The sequence below is a fragment of the Atractosteus spatula genome, chromosome 15 (genome assembly GCF_055471065.1).
Source record: "Atractosteus spatula isolate fAtrSpa1 chromosome 15, fAtrSpa1.hap1, whole genome shotgun sequence".
NCBI classification, from domain to species: domain Eukaryota; kingdom Metazoa; phylum Chordata; class Actinopteri; order Semionotiformes; family Lepisosteidae; genus Atractosteus; species Atractosteus spatula.
Genome location: NC_142720.1, coordinates 20,605,985 through 20,628,177, shown reverse-complemented (window position 1 = coordinate 20,628,177; position 22,193 = coordinate 20,605,985). Strand labels below are relative to the sequence as shown.

The following is a 22,193-nucleotide window of genomic DNA, read 5'->3' as shown; positions in this document are numbered from 1 at the left end:
AGAAGGGTTTATTATTAGTGGCTATCTCATAAATATTGATGTAAACATGGGTAATCACTGCTATCTGTGATGGCAGCAGCACAGGATCTGTGGACTTGTTGCCCTGTACACACTCCCCAGTCAAGGAATGATTTCAGAAGATGTTCCTCATTACTGAGAAGTTTAGAATGGCCCTTTAGTCAGTTTTAAAGGTATAATGTTTTTAGGAAGACAGTCTCACTGCAGCAGCTGCTTTCCAACCAAGACAAGAAACAAACTTTTCCAGAGTAAAACGTTAAAGGAATAAGCCTTCAGATTAACTATGTTGTCACATTTAATTTACATTTATTCTGTGAAAGTATTAACCAACCCTCCTATACAGAGTAGAGCCTGCTTTTCTGATGAGTGTCACAGCAGTTCTTGAGCTCATAAAAATCCTCTTCGAGGTTTCTGAATGGCTATTTTGGCTAGGGTAAAGCAATTTAAGACACTGAAATGCTCACTTGTTTACTGTGGGCATAGTTGCTGGCAACCCAGGATATACCTCAACAGCTACAATTTATCAGAAACTGTCCAGAGAAATCCAGAAAAGCCCATTTGCAGTTGCCAGGTACAAACTAAATATGAAAAATGGAAGGAAAAAAATCCCAGTGCTGCGATTATAACATAATGAGATCTGACAGAGAGGAAATGACAATTACCAAAAGAACAGTCTACTCAAACCTCTTTACCAAATAAGGCCAGGACTGTACAGTTTAGAAACTCTCTAGCACGTTCCTCAGTTGGAACCTGCTGGACCTTCTCAAGGGACAATTACAGAATTTAAACTGCACACACCGGGGGGAGAAATCCCTCTTTCTTACTCTATCACAAGCTACAACTGCTTTTCCTGTGCGCCCCCAATTCTCACAGGCTTCCAATCTCCGGTGACACGCACCTGATCAGGAATCCAGACCCTGAAAGCACTATTAAGCAGTAATGCTCATTAATCAAAATTCCCACATGGCCTCTGACATACAGTATGGAGACCAAAAAACAAATACATGTTCTGATGTCCAAATCCCTGCAGGTGTCTGTTGTGATTACCTGAAATTCACCCTGAGAAAAGTGTTAAAGAGTGACATTTGCTTGATGCCACTGTCTCCAGGGCACACTGAAAGAGATCAAACACTTTCTCGCTTTTCTAACAAAGTCAATCCTAATTAGGAAATAAAATGAGTGAAGTACTGAATTATAAACCTGTGCCAGAAATGTCTTTTCGTATGTTTTGTGTGTCACAGGTTTGTTCAGTGATTTGTAGCTTTTCAGCATGAACACTGGCTTGATATCCTTTTAAAAGCTCCTTGCTGAATGTCTTATAAATTTGCAATAATCTTAAATTCTTGCTGCCTGAAAAGGCTTTCTATTTTTCTATTGGCAACTACAACTGTCGTTTGGAAAAGATTCAACATGCTCATAAATAAAATTAACATTAACAGAATTGTTTCACAATTGAATGCAAGCTTAATTCGGCATTAAAATCTGGATCACTGACATACAACTGGACTGGCCACAGACTCAGACCAATTAGGAAGTTCACTCTATTTTCTCCGGAAAGCACCAGTTCACCAAACACTGCAGGACACACAGTGAGTCCTGACAGAATGAGAGGAGTGTGGAAAAACAAAGCTAGCAGTACTTCTTTTTTTACTAAGATTGAGATTGGCAGCAGAACTACACAACAGTTTAGGCCTTATGATGCCTTGTGTGCTATATCTTATTAGTGTAAAACATCTTTCTGATATAAAAATCAATGAACAGTTAAAATTCTCTGGAATTCCATTCTATTTAATAATGATACACCATATAATCATGCTAACTTTGATAAGTCCATGGGAATACATAAATTACTACATTTACTGTATATGGTTTTCCACAAAATGGTCATGAAGAACAAATATCATTTTTGGCCTCTGGTTTAAAATTCTATGTGGAAAACATCTATTTTTATTTTACATTTTGCCTAACGATGGTTGAACCAGCAGCCTGACACAGGTAAAATGTATCAACACCCATCAGCGCTCCTCACTCATTTGAACTCGCTACCTCGGAACATATTAAAAATGTCTGCCAAACTCAGTCGGCTAGACCGAAGCTCCTTCTCTTGGTTTACCCTGCTTGTACTTCATTCAGATACAGTTCTTGAAGATCTTACTTAAAAGTGTTTTTTCATCATAACTGGAGCGGACACAAAAGATTGAAGATCTTATCTTCACTAAAAACTCTTCAAAGAAAAGCACAAATTTCTGCCTTTTTTTTTTTAACTCCATGCTCCGCAAGACTTCCCAGAGGAAAAAAAAACATTCAGTGCAGCAGAAAACATGTTTCAACAGGTAACCTAAGCTGACACAGTGCCAGAGAATGAGATTTTCAAGGTAGTTAAACAGCAATAAACAAAGAACTATCCTTCTGCACTGCTGCTCCATACTTACAGTTTAACAACAGGGTCTTATTGTCTTGTCCAACAGCTTGAGTTGTGCAGTGCCAGAGACAGGGGGACAGTGGGTCTGCCTGTGAGAGGTCAAGACTGACATTCCCTCTGTTCCACTGCTGTTTGCTAACTGGTTTAACTTTTTATGAGAATTAAAAAACAAGAACATGCATTTGTTGGATGGGTTTGTGTCTGGAGGGACGAGTGGTAGGATTTAAACTGTGCCTGGTTATATCAATCTCAAAAAACCCACAATCCAGCTGCTTTTATAAGGCCTTTTTTGTTTCAGTTGGGGCACTGGTCTCTCTAAATCATCAGTTGCTAAATACCTGGGACACAGACCAATTAAAAATAACCAAACCATTTATTTCAGACTCGGATAAAATAAAAGTCAGAAAGCTCTGTGGCAAGGACTACGAAAAGCCATTTCTCCACTAGGCACAGAAAAAAAGACCATGGGGATCTTGTATTAGACTTACATCAAGGAAGGGAGAATACAGTGAGGTTGTAATATGTGAGACTAAAATAAAACATGAAACATTGTATTTTTGGGCAGCTACACAAAACAATAATTTCAGACTACCTTCAAACATATTAATCTCCACAAAAGGTTGATAAACCAAAAGACAGCCATTGGCCATTCGAGGACAAACAAGACACATACTGTAGTTTTGCACCCTAAAACCAAGTAAAGCCATTATCAAAGTCATCAGACTTTATGTTTTACTTTTATTTACACTCCTGTTTTCTCTTTTCTTTAAAGCCAAGATGAAGGAAAATACCACAGTTCAAATGATTATCGAATCACAGCCTCCTAAAATGAAACCCAAAAACCTAATCTCTCACTGCTTCATATGAACTGCAAACCACATGCAAACCTGTGGTTCCCAGTCCCGGTCCAGGTGGCTTCTGGTCCACCCACACACCTGCTGTTTTTTATTCCATTGCACCTTCATTAGATAATTGTAGCCTTAATTGATCTAAGCTGTTGCTTCATTGGAATATTTGCATTTTGTTCCCAGTCACAAGTTTGGGATTTTATTTCACTTACAAAACACATCGGTTAAAGCTCCACCTGTTTGAGAGCTGGGGAAAAACAGTTCAGATTAATCTTTTTATAAGTCAATGAAGGCTTTGATTGTTTAACTGGGGGCTCGACTACAACAGAACACCAACAGGTGTGTGAGTCACCAGGATCAGCATTGGGAACCACTGCTCTAAGCAGTTCTTGAACTAAGCAGATATGATGAGGACAACACCAAGGCTGCACAGACACAAGAGGAGATGAGAATAAAAACTGATCTACAAGGGCAAGAGCTCAACCAAGAGTACAGGGTTTGACAGCAATTTGAGACACAGAGTGTACTGTATGGTCAGCTTCGGACAGCAGATACTCGAGGTGCTACGTCCCTTACAAAACACAGATGACATTTAGGCAATCCAAGATGACAGCTTAGCATTGCAGCACCACCAGCAGTTAGTTCAGGTGCAGGAACTAACTACACTCTCAACAGCATTTGGGCTTCCAGTACTGGTGTCCAGACAAATATGGGGGTTTTGGTAGAATACAGGTTGGCTGGGTTCTTTCTACAGCATCTCTAAAGAATGTATTAACATAAGGAGAAAGTAATTGCACAGGAAATGGTGTGATGCTTCTTAAAAGATCCAAAGCAGGTGGAGGAATCTTTGATGGGGGTGTGGCAAGGGCTTGTTGAACCACAACAACTGGGTTTATAAAAAAAGCATGCTGCTGGCTGATGATACAGGGCTCCCAAAGTTGACATTCTTGTTACCAGCAGACAGTAAGACTTCAGAGACAGACTACAGAGATTTCAGAGCTAATAAATCGAGAATTGACTTAAATCTGACAGAAAACCAAAGGGACCAGACAAGAATGAAACAGTCTCTAGGATTAATCTTTAAATCCCAAGGAACAGCCTTTTAATGATATTTTCCTTCTTTGATTATGTGATAAAAACAGAGACTTCTATTGATGCAGACAGACGGAAATCGCAAGGGACGCACTGCAAGACCAAATGACCACACTGAAGACAAGTCCAGTTCTAGAGGACAGAGAGGGGAATGTTCTGCTGCCTTCAGCCACTGTGATGCTCAGAGTGCGGGGTTCAGGGGTTCAGAGGCACGGGTACCTACCGACTCTGAAGTTGGGTGCAGTGAGGGTGTCCGCAGCGTGGCCGTTCTCGCTGATGATGGTGGTGGTGTTTCCCTTCTCACAGCTGTTGTGGCACTTTCCCCCGCTGCAGGTCATCTTGCAGATGGTGGGGGTGAAGACCACCTTGATGCGGCCGGTGTGATTCCCCACTGCGAGCCAGGTCGCCCAGGAAAGGAAGAACACACACGTCAGTTTTGTATCCATTGATCCCCCCCTTCCAGACAGCGGCAGCCGCTAGACAGGAGCTCCGTCAAGAAGGCTGTCTCTCTCCTTCTCTCATGTGCTTTCTCCCTCCCTCCCTCCTGCTCGCTCTCTTACCCTCTCTCTCTCTCTCCCACTCTCCTAAATCCAGTGGCGTCTCTGAAACATGAGTAGGGAAAAAAAGCTCGGCAAACAAAACTCTGGGATGCACTCCAACTCCGCAGTGAACAGTCAAGTCACTAGAGCTGGATGAGGAAATCACAATGCCACACTTTATTCTGACGAAGGAGTATCGCCAGGGCCAAGGCACCTCTCGAGTCTCCCAGCCCACCTGCGTCGTGCTCCCAGCAGGCACATGTCAGGAACACAGGCCAGGTGCTGCACCTACAGGAGGCTGGAAGACACCCTCCTGCAGTGTCCTCCCCACCGCACTTGCAGTCCTGAAGTCACTACTCGTGGCTGCAATCATCACCTAAGCCTCCCCACCTCAACCTGCTCCCACCCCGGCCTGAATGAATCCCTGAGCAGCCTCCTCAAAGCCCCCTCAGGAACATCTGTCTCGGGTCTCCAGCGCCCGGACAGCCGAGATGCACTCTCCAGCCTTTTCTTCCATTCATTTCTGCCCCTTAGTTTTGCCCTCTCTCTTCGGTGACTGAGCTGCGGGCCGACTGCCCCTTCCTCCTCCTGCCTCCCCCCCCCCCACGTCCCGCTGCCCTCCCTGGCCCACCACGCTCTCCTCACAGCCTCCTGGCAAACCCCCCCTCAGCCCCAAGATTCCCGAGTCATATGTTTCGTCTGCGGCTGTCAGCTGTTTGCACCAGACGGGAGGGAGTGCTGCCAACAAATCATTAAAAAAGTAGGCAAGGCTGGTAAAGTGGAGCTTTTGTGTCTGCCTGAAGCACTTTCAAGGGGGTACCACTGTTTCATCAAGGTGCAAAAAGTCTGAAGCAGTGTTTCATTAACAAAAGCCTCGCAATCGGAATTTTGTCGGTCTCAACAATTGCAGAAGAAGTCATTTCATGGTCTGTAAAATGTTGAGGGGGGTCGACAGATGTTTATGGGGAGGTTACTAAATTTATTATTTTTAAGTGATTACATTCCTTTTACTGCTTACACTGTAACACTACAACACCTTGTGGGAGCATCAAGAAAGATCAAGCCTTTTTTACATTTAAAATATTTTTAACCCTGACAACCAAAACACCATCAGCTTTTTGAAGAGATTTTGATTTTGAGTTTCAATATGACTTCTTATCTGTGGACAACTGTGCGAAAAGATACAGAATCATAAATCTGGTTCACACAAAGCCTCGTGGAGGAAAGTCTAAAATTGTGAAGATAAACAACCTTGGACAGGACCCCAGTCCATCGCAGTGCAGGGCAGACAGACACAAACACAGTCCCGCACACACACACACACTCACACCATGGGCCAGTTTTTCTCAGAAGCCAATTAACCTACAGCACCAGTATATCACAGGACTGCTGGAGGAAGCCAGAGCATCTAGAAGAAACCAACGCGAACACAGGGAGAACATTCAAACAATAACCGTAATTCCTTATACTTATACAGCACTTTCTGGACACTCCACTCACAGTGCTTAACAGGTAATGGGGACTCCTCTCCCTCCACCTGGCAGCCAAAGTGCGCGAGTACGCTGACCACACATCAGCTATCAGTGGGGAGGAGAGCAGACTGATCAAGCCCACTCACAGGTGGGAATTATTAAGAGGCCATGATTATTAAAGGCCAGGGGGAAAACCGGCCAGGATGCCAGGGTTACACCCTTACTCTGTAAAAGAAACGCTCTGTTATTTTTAATGACCATGGAGATCCTTGGTTTTACACCTAATCCGAAAGACGGAACCTTCAAACTCCAAGCTCCACAGAGACAGCACCCCAGGTTCAGAACTGAACCCAGGACCCTACTGCTGTAAGGTACTGTAGCAATGCTCACCGCTGTGCCTCCCACCTGTTATACATAAGTACTGCTTAACCTGAGAGGTGTATTTACATGACTCTGCTGATCAAGAGCAAGAGCACTGATAGCATTTAATCGTGTTCAGAAATGGCAGTGTAGACACAATGAGATCGGGCCACATGCTGCTCTGCAGGGGACTGCAGCAGCAGATGAACAGGTACACAGCCCTCCTGCTTCTTCATTCATTCGCGTGCAGGTTTGCTTTAAGTCAAAATCAATAGGCAAGTCCTCTCCGACTCTGTGTTCTGACTCCTTGGGATGGCTCACAGCCGATCTGGCTCCACGTGACTCTGCAGCTCTGGAAATCAGGGTCAGATGTTCCTGAACGTCCACTCTAGATCACAAATGTCAGCGCAGGCAGTTAATGATGCGAACCGTTCTAGAACTCCAATTTGGTCTTTCGTAACACCAGGAACAAGGAACACTAACAGGGAATCAAAACTCTTTCCCATCTTAAGCACCCACCTACAGCCCTATGGTTGCTTAACCCTGATTTTATATGGAAAAAAGACACTCCTTTAAAAACTCAAATATACAGCCAACAACCATTAAACAGAAAAGGAAAAGCCTCATTAATAAATAGCATACCTAAGAGTTGATAAAGGTACAGTACCAGGCTTCACCCTGGCTCTTGTTCTCTGTGGGAGATTTTAAAACCGAGCAACTTTTCTCGAATTGCAATAACTCTTTTTTGCCAATACGTACCATGTTTCTCTTATTATATTCCAGCAAATTTATAAAGAGGCAGGTCTGCGGGTAATTCAACTAATTACAGACAGGAAAATCACCCCTCCACCGCATATGAAAACCAGCCCTCTCACAGATACATGCTTGCTGTTTATACACTCTGGCCTTGCTGTTTTTTTGTGGGCCCTCGGCTTTTCTTGTGCTGCTGTCATTCCTCACTCCAGACAGCAGGCCCAGTGGTCCCCGCATGTCAGGACTGCGGGTGCGCCGACATCAGTCATCCTGAGCTACCATGTTTGGAAAAGCCAGGCCAGGCTGGCCTTTGTTTGGGAAAATGGTCTCTTATTCCTTCACGTCTCAGAGAAGGTCATTTTTTGTTTTTCGCCAGAAGCACATTCAAGAGGACATTTTGCAACACGTGTGGAAGGGAGCTGTAGTATAAGACTTCAAACACGGATGTCAATCAAGATGGGAGTCTGAGCTCAGAGGAAAAAATATTTTCTTTCCACCTGCTCCCTGGTGACCCTGCCGGCATTACTTTCCCCTCCTGAGGCGAATCGCGGTGCACCAGTGCTGAAAGGAGACTTTCTCAACGAGACTGAAGAAGTGGGCAGTGCTCGGCTGCTACCCAGGTGTCGGATGAAGGCCCCGATAGTCCCTCAGGGCAATCCTCCTGTGAAAGGCTTCTGCCACGAGAAGGCTGAGCAGGCAACACTGACTCCACTTCTACAGCAACAGTGGCGTCAAACCATCAGGCAGATCTTTCAGCAGCCTTTGAACGGCACATGTTCAACATGGCGCAGTAGAAAAAGGAGCCTGTGCATAAGGACAGCAACCATGGTGCCAATATCTGACTGATTCCAAACTCAGGTTCATAACAAGAAATATTACAATTAAACACAAAAATAAACTAGAGTACCGGAGAATTGTGGAGACACTTTAGTCTATGAACAGCCTTGGTATGTTCTATGAAAGTCTTCAAGAGAAAAATGCAAAGTGTATTTAAAACAATTTCAACCTGTAAGAGGGATATGTGTTTCAGTTAAAGAGCCTCTCAAACTCTGGGGCAGGAGAGAGACAATTCCTGATGGACAGAGACCACCTACAAAGTTCTCTCGCTCAGACGTAAGGACATATCCTTTATCCGTTTTCACTGGCTGCCTTTACAGAGACTGAGTGTCTTCAGTAACCGTGAGGCTAAGGATTTGATAGCAGGTTCTGAACTGGTTTCAAAATAGCAGGCTGGGAGAGCAACAATGAGGTCCCATAGGGAAATAGGAGCAATGACAGGGCTACAGGCTAGCTGTTGTGTCTATAATGCCATTAATTAAGCAGCAGAAAACCCCACTTACGTGCAAACTATACTTAATGCAGGACGGAATGGGCAGCTCAAACTATTGTGTATTTAATTGAAGTGATTCTTTTAATAACCCGGACAATGGGCTCTCCAGTTGTAGTGAGGGAACTAACTGGCATGTAGACAAAGTAAATTGTCATTTTTACTAGTGTGCACATCAAGGCCTGATCTGGGGGGGAACACAGTGACCCTGAGTCCTTATGTCAAAGTTGTCAAAGTATTTTTACTAACCCTGTATTTTGCATCTAATCCCTCTAATCTTTGCCTAAACCTACCAATTCAAACCTTTAAATCCTCTGCCAATTATCCTACTATAATAATAAATGAAATGTCAATGTAATTCTTTTTCCCTTACCTTTCAGAGACTGTGTAAAAGCTGCTAAACTAATTTCTTCTTCTTGTCATATCTCTTCTATTATACAGTTGTCTTTTGGCAATTGAGGGTGTTCTTTCAATGATGCTGTTCATTGCTTTTCCCTCTAATTTAATTTTTTCTCCCCTAGCTTTTATCTAAAATTGCTCTCTGAAAACCAATCAAATAATTCATTTTACACAACAAACTGCAGCAAACGGTGTTTAAGTCTTTATGCCCCCACCGCCAGGGCTGTAATTTAAAATTCAATTGCCGTTCAACCACAAACAGGTCGTTCCACAATCCTCAACATCACAGCAGATGTACGAGGTGCCTAATCATCTCTCTCCAAAAGGAAAACCTAATTGTTGTACCACCAAATTATGGGATCACTTCATGAAAATAACAGTCTATTTTTTTCTGTAATGAGGCAACTGAGGACACGAAAAAAAGGCCACGCGCTTCTGTTTAATACACAAACTGCTGGATGACAACAGGGCACAAGCCAGATAGAGAATGCTGATAAATATTTTCATTTCAGGGAAAAAAAACTCTGTAGCTCACACCTACTTTAAGTAAGAATAATTCCATTTGTTTTCTTGCTCTGATAAACAATGAGAGACATTTTTCTTATTAAAACAGATTACATTTGTGAACGAGAAAATCGATCGTGTTCTTTTTAACCGACGATGGGAGTAGCTGCACTGAAATCTAGAGGTCGTGTAGGGCTAAAAAAAAATGTTGGTTTTCATGAGCTGAGAGATCACCATCCAACACAGAAACATGAGTAACTTACTTAAGGGAAGCCACTATCCACAGAAGCATAAACAGGGAAACTAAATTTAAACCTAAAAATAATAAATAATTTCTACTTCCTTGTAGCTAATGCTGACATAAGCTCATGTTTTGCGGCTTGCTATATAATGGCGAAGTGTTTGAAACCCTGAGCTGCTGGGCCTGGTTTTGGATGGGAGACTGAAGGATGCCTGTTTTTTGTTAGAGGCACTTGAACATGGGCTGCTGATATCATAAGATAAAGAGCAAGTGAACTCGCCTGGTACTTTGGCAGGTCTGATAGACCCCTCCCTTAAAATAGGGCTCCTGTTTGAAGGACTCACAATGGATGGTGGGCTGAGGGAACCTTTATCACAGAGCTGATCCAGTATGTCTTACACAACAAAGAAGCATCCTCAAACTGCTTCTAGAAACCCAACCACTACTAGCACCATGAAAGCCCTTTATATGTCCAACCCCATTCATGGCTTGAACCAAGGATCCATGGTGGAATGTGGAATTTAACCCCTCACCAACAAATAATTCACTCATTGACAGCCAGCGAGCCTATTTAAAAGTAATAGAGGCCTTTCTGACCGTCCCTCCAATGACCAGCCCACCATGAGGAGATTTCTGACGTCACCCCTTTGTCAGAGCTCTAAGGCCGGTGGAATTCTGGACTGGACAGAAGCAGGAAAAGCACAGTAGACAGCACAGAGGTCAGGGAGGCCGGACTGACCGTGAAGCGCACCGTGAGCCATGGTCAGGGGGATCGCCCTCTCAGGTGGCTGGACTCCAGTCTGGACCTTGTGAGTCTGGTAGTACTTGGGTTTGATGGCAAACTGCTGTGTGGAGCTCTGGTGCACCGTCATGGTCAGAGGAGGTCGGAATCTGGGAGAGAACAAGTGGAAGGAAAAACACGTTCAGACATCTGCGCGGCGGTTCCAAATAACAACAGCAGTCCATATTCGCACCAAATAAATAAGAAGATTAATAAAAACTTACACCTGAAGCGGAATTAATGAAATGCCATACAACTGTTGTCAACCTTCTTAAAAAATCTGTCTCTGTTAAGAACACACATCCATTCGTTTGTAGTGCTTCTACACGGCAAGCATAAAAAAGCTAGATTAATCTTACATTTTCCACCTTTTTGAATAGCATGCTATCATTTTCATCTGTCTGAGTATCCCTTTTGAATTCCAAGCTGTTCAAATCTGGCAACCTGCAGCGTGATGTGAATCCATCCCAAGCAGTTCGGTCTGGCCGGGGTTTCAGTTCGCCACGCAAGTGAAGCCATCACATTTCAGCGGCAGTGACAGCCTCCATCAGCAGCACAGCCTGTGTCTGCTGTGCTTCATCGCATTCGTGAACTGGCTGTACCTCAGCCAAAGTCGCCACATGAGAGAGCACTGTAAATTAAACCTCTGGCTCTTGAGAATGGGGATACCAAGCACTCCCTTCCAAGAGATCAACCAAAATGAGCAATTCCTCTACTGAACCCTGCTCATGTCAATCAGCCAGGCCCACCCTGTGTGCCAAAACTGAGCTGAAAAAAAAAGAACACACATGAATCAGTCTCGGCAAGGAAACGGGCAGCTAGTTTGTTTTCTTGAGTTTCTGGAGGTCTTCGTACTCCCAAAGCAACGCTAGCCTTCCTTCCTAGGGCCCCCAAAACGCCTGTGATGGCAACATGTTGTCCAGAGGATGAATTTAATCTCTCATGTGGCTGGGTGAAGCATCCCAGATACTGCATGATCGTCGGGACACCATCCAAAAACTTCATGCTTTTGACTGAGCTCTTCTAAATGTGATGCCTGGACAGGGGGGAGGAGGGAGATGGAGTGGAGCTGACACCAAAACACTGTTAAAAACGAATGCGACAGGCGTTTCAATGCCTCTTGCACTGCAAGGCTGCCTGTCCACCTTCCGAAGGTCCAAATGAATTTTTCCAGGCATTGCAGGCCCAGATCTTTTGAAAAAAAATGAGCAGTTTTAAAAACAAACAGGGGGACGGTTTGACGAGCAACAACGACAGAACCACAGGAAATGTCGCGGGAAGTGTGAACTGAGTCCCCTGCTATGCTGTCGAAGTGGACTCTGTGGGATACTTTAAGAGACAGCTTGTTGGGATTCCTGGGTTATTAGGCTACAGAAAACCAAATAAGGAAAGTGAGCTCAATGGCCTCTGCTTTGGAATAGCGTCTACAGCATTAAAACATCGGCAAGAAAATTTAAACAAGGCGTGTTTTAAGGCATTCTGAATGGTTTGGGATCTGGCATGCAATTTAGAAAAGTAATCTTAAACTAAGCTAAGTAAGCTTGCAAATATCTTTAGAGGATCAATTTTAAGTGAATTGTAGCTCTTCATTTCAAACAGTGGGTGAATTTCAGCAGATCTGTACAAAACCCTCCTTTCAACTCTATCCCACACACAAGGGTGACGATGAACTCCATTTTCAATGCTGTTGCTTGGCTTCCACGCCAGCTGTTTGCCTGACCTTTGATGCCACTGTGTAGATTTGTCTCATTTAAATCCTTGTCCATAGGTCTTGCCCGGTCTTGTCCCTCTAATTAACTTGGCTTTTTAAAAGTTACCCAGGGTATCATTTAACTTCAGCACGTTCTGCACCCTCCAGGCATGTCAAACGCACAGCGTACAGTAAACAAAAGAACATGTCTATGTGGGTACTTTCTGAACTTCAGAAAGCCACGACTGCTTTAGGAGATCTTTTCAGACCTCAGAAACAGAAACATAACAAAAGATGACACTGTTTTCAACTTGAGAATGTACTTCGTTTTGACATCTCAAATCAAATTGTTTAGGGAACGTGATGAAAAGTGAGGAAGCGATCAAAAGACAACTTCGAATGGGCAGATTTCTTTTAGAAGCTACCAAATATACTGCATAGGAGCAAGGAAGGATGAATTCCATGCTGAAACGTAGGAGGAAAAAAAACACCCGTAGGAACGTAACTGAAAAAGGCTCAAGATTTTAAAAACTTGCAAAAATACATTTCACTCACTATACAAAGATATTTTTCCTGAAACTTTGTAACGGGGGATAGTATTGTTATGCTCACATCTGTGTCATTAACATATGGTTAGATTACAACTAAAGGAAAAGTACTTAAGCACGTAAACAAGGTGAAGAAACTGCCTGCAATCCTGGAAATTGTGCAGAACGTGTTCTTTAATGATCTTGTGTTTTATGACACCCTCAGGTGATTAAGTTTAAAAACTTGACATGCTAAAACGCCTACTAAGCTTCTGAAGCCTTCCATTTAAACAAAGGCAAATATTTCAGCCCTCAGGTCACCTGTCTCCTTATTCTAGTGTGTGCTCATTTGTCACACGGACGATACATCCTGGAAGTGTTTAACAGCAGTGAAGATTAAAAATAATCCAAACAGGGCATTTCGAGCTGTCAGAGTCCAAGCTCATAGAGGGAGTCTTTGGAAGAAACCCTGGAGTCCACACGCGGTTTCCGACTAAAGTCTGGCTATTGGCAGCTCGAAGATTACAAAGTAAGCTTAGGCCATGAGCTCACTCGCTCCTCTGAACTGTGAACAAATCAATTTGTCTGGGAAACTAAAAGATCCCCAAAGAGTTTGGCTTGTCAAGACACAGCACTTCACAGGTGGAAGGCAGAAGCCTTTCTCAGCCCCCCAGTGCTCTTCATTTAACACAATACTCATACTATGCTTTTTTTCTGCATTACACTGACAGGATTTTTGAGTAGCGTTCCAAACATTTTCAGAAAGTAAGCTACATGTTAAGCTTTTCCACATGCTGCTAAAACCGCAATTAACCTGACCAGCTGTAACACAGTGATTAGTTCCACTGAGAAGGGACGTGCATGAGAGAGGCAGACAAATGGACACCTCATTCTAACATATATTATGAACGACGCACTGACAAACTGATATTGTTTATGACCAGCATGCCCCAAGCCAGGCATTTCGAGGGTACAGGGCAGTAATTTACAAGGCAGTATCTGGAAAAATAATAAAGACAAAAGCATTTGGTGGGGGCTCCTGTTCTCCCTGTCTGGTGGAGTTACAAATCAAGGTTAAAAGTAAGATGACACAAGGTGTTAAGAGAATACTAGAAGTGTTCAGACAATGGCACTGTTTTATTCCTTTTATAGATTTTTCTTGAAACCTGGAAAAGAAGCAACATTTCTCTTATCAGGTTTCATTCAATTCAACTGGGGTTCAGTCCAGCTGGTTAACTTCGCTCTTGCTTTACACACAGGGGACCTCGAGCAGTTGCCTCAGAAGAATATCAAGTGTTGCTCTTTGGCAGTTACTGTATATACAGCTCAGACTACAGGCAGCTAACTGTACAAACGCTTTTACTTACAAGGGAGTATTTTTTCATTGCCCAGTTAGGCTTTTCAGTAAGAAGGTTCATCAGCACTCATGCACTGCAGCCAGTTGGCAGCACAAGATGTTTTGCAACAATATATATTGTTTGTGAAGTTTATATGTGTTTTATATTAAGTGCGCTGATCTGCAGGCATTACATCTACAGCATATCAAATGAGAGGCTCTTCTCCAAAGGTGTGGCTAACTAATGCTCAATACTCAGCAGAGTGGCTGCACTCTCATACCATGGCTTGAGCTGCTAAAGAACCCTCCCAGCTGCAGAGATGAGTTTTGAGACTGGAGGGCAAGCCAGATGAACTGCAGTACGATTCTTCTATTTTTGGCCCGCAGCTGAAGAAGTCTTTTAACACGGTGCATGCTTAAGAGAACCTCAGAGAATAGGGTGATTTGTGAACAGTACATACAACACCTCTCCACCGACACTCGCACGATCAGCAACATAGGAACCTTGTTTATCTTACATGCCTCACATCCCAGCACTGAACAGGCCCAGCCCCACTGAGCCTGTGAAGCCTAAGAACAGAAGAAATCCTGCAAACGAGAGCCAGCCTTTCAGCTCATCTAGCTGATTAACAGAAGAATCTGATCCACATATTTCTTGATAAAAGCCAGGGGATAAGCTTCAGCTACTGTATATGGCTGGGTAGTTTGTTCCCTACTCCCACAAGCCTTTGTGTAAAGAATAACCTCACTGCCTTGGTTTTAAATGCACTTCCATGTAGCTGCCACTTGTGCTCTCTGGTTCATGATTCACTGTTCATCCAGAAGAAATCCATTGGGTTGCCTATGTGTGTCTCTGAGAATTTGAACACTTGTATCAGTGCAGGACACTCATTTAAGACCCAGAATATCTTAATCTGTTTAAAACATTCCGGGTCTTAGAACAGACGTCTGTTGTCTGGTTGCTCTTCCCCAGACTGATTCCAAAGCAGCAACATATTTTTGTGAATGGCAGTGCCTGAAATTGTACACAACGTTCTATACTATGTCTCTCCTGCACAATTGTAACACACAGTACAGTAACATAGCTTGATTTAAATACTACTCTTGAAACTATATGTCCTTACATTTTGTTTGCCCTTTTTATTGATTCTCCACACTGACTACAAAATGTAAACTGTGTCAGCAATAGTACAGTCTTTTGTCACCCTTCTAATGGACTACAGTACATTAGCAACTCTGCAGGAGCTAGTGTGGAACTACCCAGCTAAATTCCACGTTCAGGTTTCTAAAAGCAGTAGTAATAGCAACACCCATTCACAAACTAAACACGAAGAGCAGCTGAACTGACTTCTCAAACTATCCCGACATAAATAACATTGGAAATAACCCAACACCATCTAAATAAGCAGTTTTACCAACACGCATAGTAGGTACAGTAGGCAACTATGAGAATATAATTAAGGTAGAAAGCTATGGTGTACTACGGGAATAAAAAACATCTGCCACACCAGATTTAGTGCTTATAATAAATAAACAAATTATTCTGAATTATCTTTGCCTCCTTTAAGACAAAGATACAGCAAACTTTGTGAAAAAGAATGACCATATGTCTTTTGTACAGTACATTATAACAGGATTATACTGTACAATATAGTATATATAGTACTGTATATAGCATCAAATGCATACATATACAGTATATTGTTTGAATTCTGATATACTGTAGTAACATGGAAAGTCAGAGGGGAAGGTTGTCAACTTTGTGGGCATTATCGAAGGGATCCATCACAGCATTTATTTCTCTAAATGAATATCAGGTGAAAAACCAGCTGTAGATATCAATTGACTATAAGGCTCTGTACTCCTAAAGCCCGTGGGAATATTTTATACCAAGACCCCCCCAAAAAAACACCAGTTACGCATATTTCATTGCCACTATGTCACAATCGCAGCCAATGAATACAATTCTGAGCTTAACATTTCCAATGCTATTAAAATAAAAAAGCGGAATTTCAATGCATGTTCACAAGGGGACCTTCAAAGGAACAAACTAGTCTAAGTGCATGAGAATTTCAAGGTGCTGTACAGTCCGAGTCAAGATGTTATCTGACTGGGATAACAACAGTTTTCTTTTTGCTAAATCCTACAAATCTGTCTGAATGTACAATATTTTGTAAACCGCTAAAGCTGTTTGTCATTTTCCTTCTTATCTGAGAAAATGTAAATCAGATAAAGGCTAACTTTCTTTTAATGTGCGAAATGCATGTGTTTTCTACATCTGCAGTGATTGTCTTTTTTTTTTAATCAAACAACACTTCAAACACACAATCATTAAGACATTAACTGAGCCACACGCTAACAGCTGTAAAACAGAAATCTGGCAATACGTAAACAGATAAAGTCTCCTGGAAAAAATAACAAGAAGGAGGGCTTTCACATTCTGCATTACCGAAAAATCTCAAAGAATTGAGAGAAGGTCCTTTTCCAAGATTTACTATTGCAGATGAAACAAGGGCCAGCTGTTCCCAAAGCCACACACAGAAGGGAAGTCTGCTCTGAAACATTAAATCTGTAAAGCACATTTCACCCTTGAAAATAAGTTCAAGCAACTCTGACTGGCAATAAACACACGTTTGTCGGACCATACCGACCAAAATACTGTAGATAAAGTCAAATGAGGAATAAGAATATGTAACAAGAATCAGCGAGTACTTTAAGTTAAAGAAACATTTAAAACTGCAATATGTGCAAACAGTTTGCTTCCCCTTAAAGGGGAGCTGCTCAAAGTACAGTATATCTAATGAGATATTTAACAGACGACACAGAAAACCACAAGTCTCACAATAGAGCCGGCTCTGTGATCAGCTACTGGCTCTACAGTGGGAGTCTCTAAACCAGATGAGAATGTGACATAGTAAGAAATCACATCATATGAGTGCATGGAAAGGCACAGAAAGTCCAGCGGTAGTTCTGAAGTCATAACTAAGTTCTATAACGAGCAAAAAGGCCTTTCAATTACAGTCATTGAAAATCAGTGAAATCACAGTGAATAGATACTGTACAATAGTTCAGTTACTCAAAGTATTATTAGATGACTAAGCTGCCCAGGTCAAGAAAGGGCATTTTTCAGCAAGTCATTTAAAGCAATGTATTGAAATGCATAAGACCATGACTAACGTAGCTTGTTACAGGGCACAAAATATTTACACAAGGTGTGCTCACTTTATCCTATTAGTAATTCCATCCATCCATTTTTGAACCCCTTTATCCAATACAGGGAGCTGCAGCCTATCCCAGCAAGCAATGGCAGGATATACCCTGGACAGAGCACCATCCATCGCAGGGAAGAAACAAGCGCACACACTCACACCAGGGACAGTCCATCACAGGACACACACACTCACACCAGGGCCAGTCCATCGCAGGACACACACAGACACACACTCACACCAGGGTCAGTCCATCATAGGACACACACAGATACACACACTCACACCAGGGCCAGTCCATCACAGGACACACACAGACACACACTCACACCAGGGTCAGTCCATCACAGGACACACACAGACACACACACTCGCACCAGGGCCAGTCCATCACAGGACACACACACTCACACCAGGGCCAGTCCATCGCAGGACACACACAGACACACACTCACACCAGGGTCAGTCCATCACAGGACACACACAGATACACACACTCGCACCAGGGCCAGTCCATCACAGGACACACACAGACACACACACTCGCACCAGGGCCAGTCCATCACAGGACACACACAGACACACACACTCGCACCAGGGCCAGTCCATCACAGGACACACACAGACACACACACTCACACCAGGGCCAGTCCATCGCAGGGCAGACACAAACACACACACTCACACTAGGAACAATTTCCCCAGAAGCCAATTAACCTAACAGAGTGTAGTTGAGTGTGGGTGGAAACCAGAGCACCCAGAGGAAACCCACGCAAACATGGCGAGAACATACAAACTCCACACAGACAGCACCCCAGGAATTGAACCCAGGGCCGGAGTGCTGTGAGGCATCAATGCTAACCAGTGTGCCATTGAGCTGCCCCTGTACAGTAATTATTCTTTGTTATTTTTTATAATAGCAATAGTATGGAATAGCTACTACTGTATGTAAAACACGCAAGATATTTCACAAAACCAAGGCTGTAGGTATATTTGAAATTAACATGTTTGGGAAAAAGGTAAGAAAAATGCTCAGTTCTGTTATGATTTTGTCCAGTTGTTCACAGACAAACTTGGAAATGTTGAACTTACTGTCTTTCACTATATTTGTAAAGTGATGCAAGGTGCAATTAAAGCGTTGGAAAACGAACCAATTATTGATTAAATAAACAAATTCACTTTGTTTACTAAATGACTTAATCCAAGTGTCCAGCAAGTACTCTGTGAGTCTCTCATGGTGCGCCTGTGAGCTCAGTTATTATTGGCAGTTGAAACAGAAAGCACAGTCAGAACCTTCAAAATGAGTACATACCCAAAAGTAACAAGGAAAAATATGAAATAAAAATATCCAATTCTTGGGCTATACTGAGTTTCCAAAAAAAAACAAAATAACACAAAATAAAGATGATTTAGCATTTATGTCTGTAAACATTCATGAACGTTTTCTTCAACATTGTAGCCAATGTTGGCTACAGTCTTCTCAAAAGGGTGATGCATTAAAACAAACCATAGGTTTAATTCCATTATGTGCAATTTAATAAAACTGAATGTTGCAAATTAATTCACGCTTTCTCATAATATATTGTATTCGATGATACTGTTTTAAAGATAAAATAGTAAATGGGAGAGAAATTCTAGATATGACAAAGAGACACGGAAGGAAAATGGCAAAATATTGTACTGTACTGAAAACACACACAAAGAAGGCTCCACGGCCGAAACGTTGTGTATCTTTTCTTCTCTTTTCAGCATGGAATAAACCTTTACCTGTTCCACACATGCCCACACATGCTGACGCAGCTCCCTACTTGAACTATATTATACTGTCCTTGACACAAACTTATTAAAGACAATACCAGATGACCGGTGTGTTCCCTGCAGTAATGTTAAAAGTGTGAATATACAGTATAGGTAATGAGCACCCACTTAGAAGTGTAAAAAATATTTCTTACTGCAAATTAAATAAAAAAATTCCTGACAAAACTCAATCTGATTGATTGTAGTTTTTGGACACAAATTCAGTCTACACTTTCAAAAATACTTCGTAACAAACTTCCTTCACCACTTCTCGATGATGAATCTGCTGTTCCATCCTGTAGCCGGGGTCTTATCGGAAGAGACTGCGAGGGTGGGAGATCAGACAGACCTCAGTGCAGTCCGTTTGGAGTCCAGTGGGAAGACATTTTTAACGTGTGTGTGTGTGTCTCTCCCAGGGGTCAGAAGGCAGTGAGTCCGAACAAAGAGGGGAACAGGACGGGCAGTCGACACCGACCTCTGTCACTGCTCCCCTTCTCAGTGACAGGAAAACAGGCCTCTGTGCAGCGCAAACAAACAGGATCTGATAGCCTTGTAAATAGCTGGAATTCCACTGTTTTTAAATAACCATACACTATCCATACACACACTCTCAATTCCTAGAATAGAGCAGGGTATCTCTTTCCTGGTTTTCTGACACAGGCTGAAGGGTCATGGCTAAGCACTTCCCCATAATATGATTCTGGGACTGGTTGGAGCCACCAGCAAGTCAAGTCGAGAAGTTCTTGCGCAAACTGACCGGAGAACTCAACATCTTTAAAGTTCAGACCTGGTTTTTAATCAGTCATGAAATTCATATTGAAACTCTAACACGTGCCCAACTCTACATCAAAGCTAACATTTATAGCACAATGAAATTTGTGGCATAGCACATAAGTGGCCTATTCTTGAGTATTACAGTATGTTACTAAAAGATAAGAACAGCTGGCTCAAGGTTTAAAAAAGGCCCTTGTAAGATATGTACTCAGCATACTGTAACAGGATAAGCCACCTGATTATGATCAGCAGTGTATCTCATATCTTATCTTCACATATCTTATCTTTTATCCAATCTGGTTGATCTATAGTGAAGAATGGAATTAACCATCACATTATTCCCATCACTCATACTTCGCCCTACTCTCTAGCACAAGCAACTATTTACCACAGTGCACAGAAGCAAAATCTCACAGCACTACTTCTTGAGATTTCAGGGTTAAAAATGAATAGATGATACATTAGGGGAATAACATCATAATGAAGAAAAACACTGTATAAAATTAGACTTCACTACACTGAAATTTGAATGTACAGAAATTAGACAGAGCAGCATTAGCATCACATCGACAGAGCAATTGAAACTAGGTTCACAAGGCCTTGTAAAACCATATTACAAAAAAGCAATTTCTTAAACTATTTTCACAGTCTGACATTTTTTTCTTTCATCCAGAAAATGCTATGTACATGCGCGTCTAGTAAATTTAAAATATTACCCAATCAAAAGTGTAAGCTGAGCTCTTAAGCTGCTTAAAGAAGAATTTCTTAGAAATCTGAAGTCAAAAACTGGAAAACATTAAACTCTGGAGATACGATTTAATTGCAGTTGCAATAAAATATCTGCTACACACTATGATCTGGCAAGGATTATGTGTTTTTTTTTATAAAAAGCTGTTTTAATGGTATCTAACCCCCAGTTAGGAAACCCTGGTAGCTGATACTATGAGAACCTGATTGTACTCATTTTTACACACAGCTATCAGTGAACCTACACAATATTTACTTTCAGAGGCCATGTTAATACATAGTTCTCAAGGGAACTGACATACTAAATTCAGCTGCAAAGTACTGAAAAAACTAGACCAAAGAACTCTGTATTTGTATTGTACTAGTGTATATCTTAGTAAGATTTTTTACATTTTTCTATACTGTTTCATACAGTATAGTTAATGATTCGCACATGCTACTAAAACGTAGTTCTATTGTTGTTTATATATGAACAGATGAAGCAGTATACTGTAACTTTTAGACAGAAAATGGAGATGCATCCTTGCAGATGTGTCAAAATACTTTTTGTCTTTGTGTTTATCTACTTCAGTCTTTCAAAAACAAATAGACTCTAACATACCATGATCTTTACTCAATTGTCTCCATCCTGTGCTTTTTAAATTAACGTTAAAACCTCTGCAAAATACAGAATACTTCACAAAATAAAGCACTCAGCTTGCTACCAGAATAGACGTCCTGGACACATGCCTGGTCCTTGCATATGTGTCTCCATAAAGACTGTGACTGCAACTCCCCAAGCACAATGCACAATTATCAGACATGTTAAAAGATGACTGGCTTAGAGATAGGGCACATCTGCCTACAGCACATGGCCTCATGCTCTCCCTGTGTGCGGAGGCAGGGTTTGTAACTGAGACATGATAAACACACAAATGGCCGGCTCTGTGTTGGCTAAAAAACATTGACCGTGGACCGTGGGCCGTGGACTGCGCAGGTCAGGTCGCAGCGGCTGATGGAGACAGTTCACCACAGAGCCTTCATCAGCCTGTCATGTACCTGGGTGTGTGATAATATTGGTGTGGGCTGCTGTAGCTCTCTGGTCAGTGGCTGGCTGCATTAGACCAACGGGAATTAAAACTTTACCTGAAGAAACACCACTTCCGCTAACAGGAGACACAGCTTCCTGGACATGAAGAAACAGTCTGACTGTGTAACGAGCTCACGTGGAAAAGCTGAGGTTAAATTCAGGAAGGTATTCTTTTCAGTTTTCCTTTGAAAACATGTAAATCTTCAAACTTTAGGAAACTAGAAATAATCCGGGAAAATTACTTAATAAATAATAATAATAATAATAAAATGAATAAAGGTAAAGCTA

The 22,193-nt window shown here is 42.2% G+C and overlaps 1 protein-coding gene across 6 annotated transcripts in view; it reads right to left on the bottom strand.

The window, feature by feature from the left end:
- Positions 1 to 22,193, bottom strand: part of ltbp1 (latent transforming growth factor beta binding protein 1) — a 102,588-nt gene that overhangs the window by 67,959 nt on the left and 12,436 nt on the right. For all 6 annotated transcript variants that reach the window (XM_088934103.1, XM_088934105.1, XM_088934104.1 and 3 more), the window contains exons 4-5: positions 10,715 to 10,866; positions 4,604 to 4,771 (exon numbers count right to left, since the gene is read on the bottom strand). In XM_088934103.1, the coding sequence (XP_088790229.1) occupies positions 4,604 to 4,771; positions 10,715 to 10,866 (320 nt within the window). The remainder of the gene's footprint in view (positions 1 to 4,603; positions 4,772 to 10,714; positions 10,867 to 22,193) is intronic.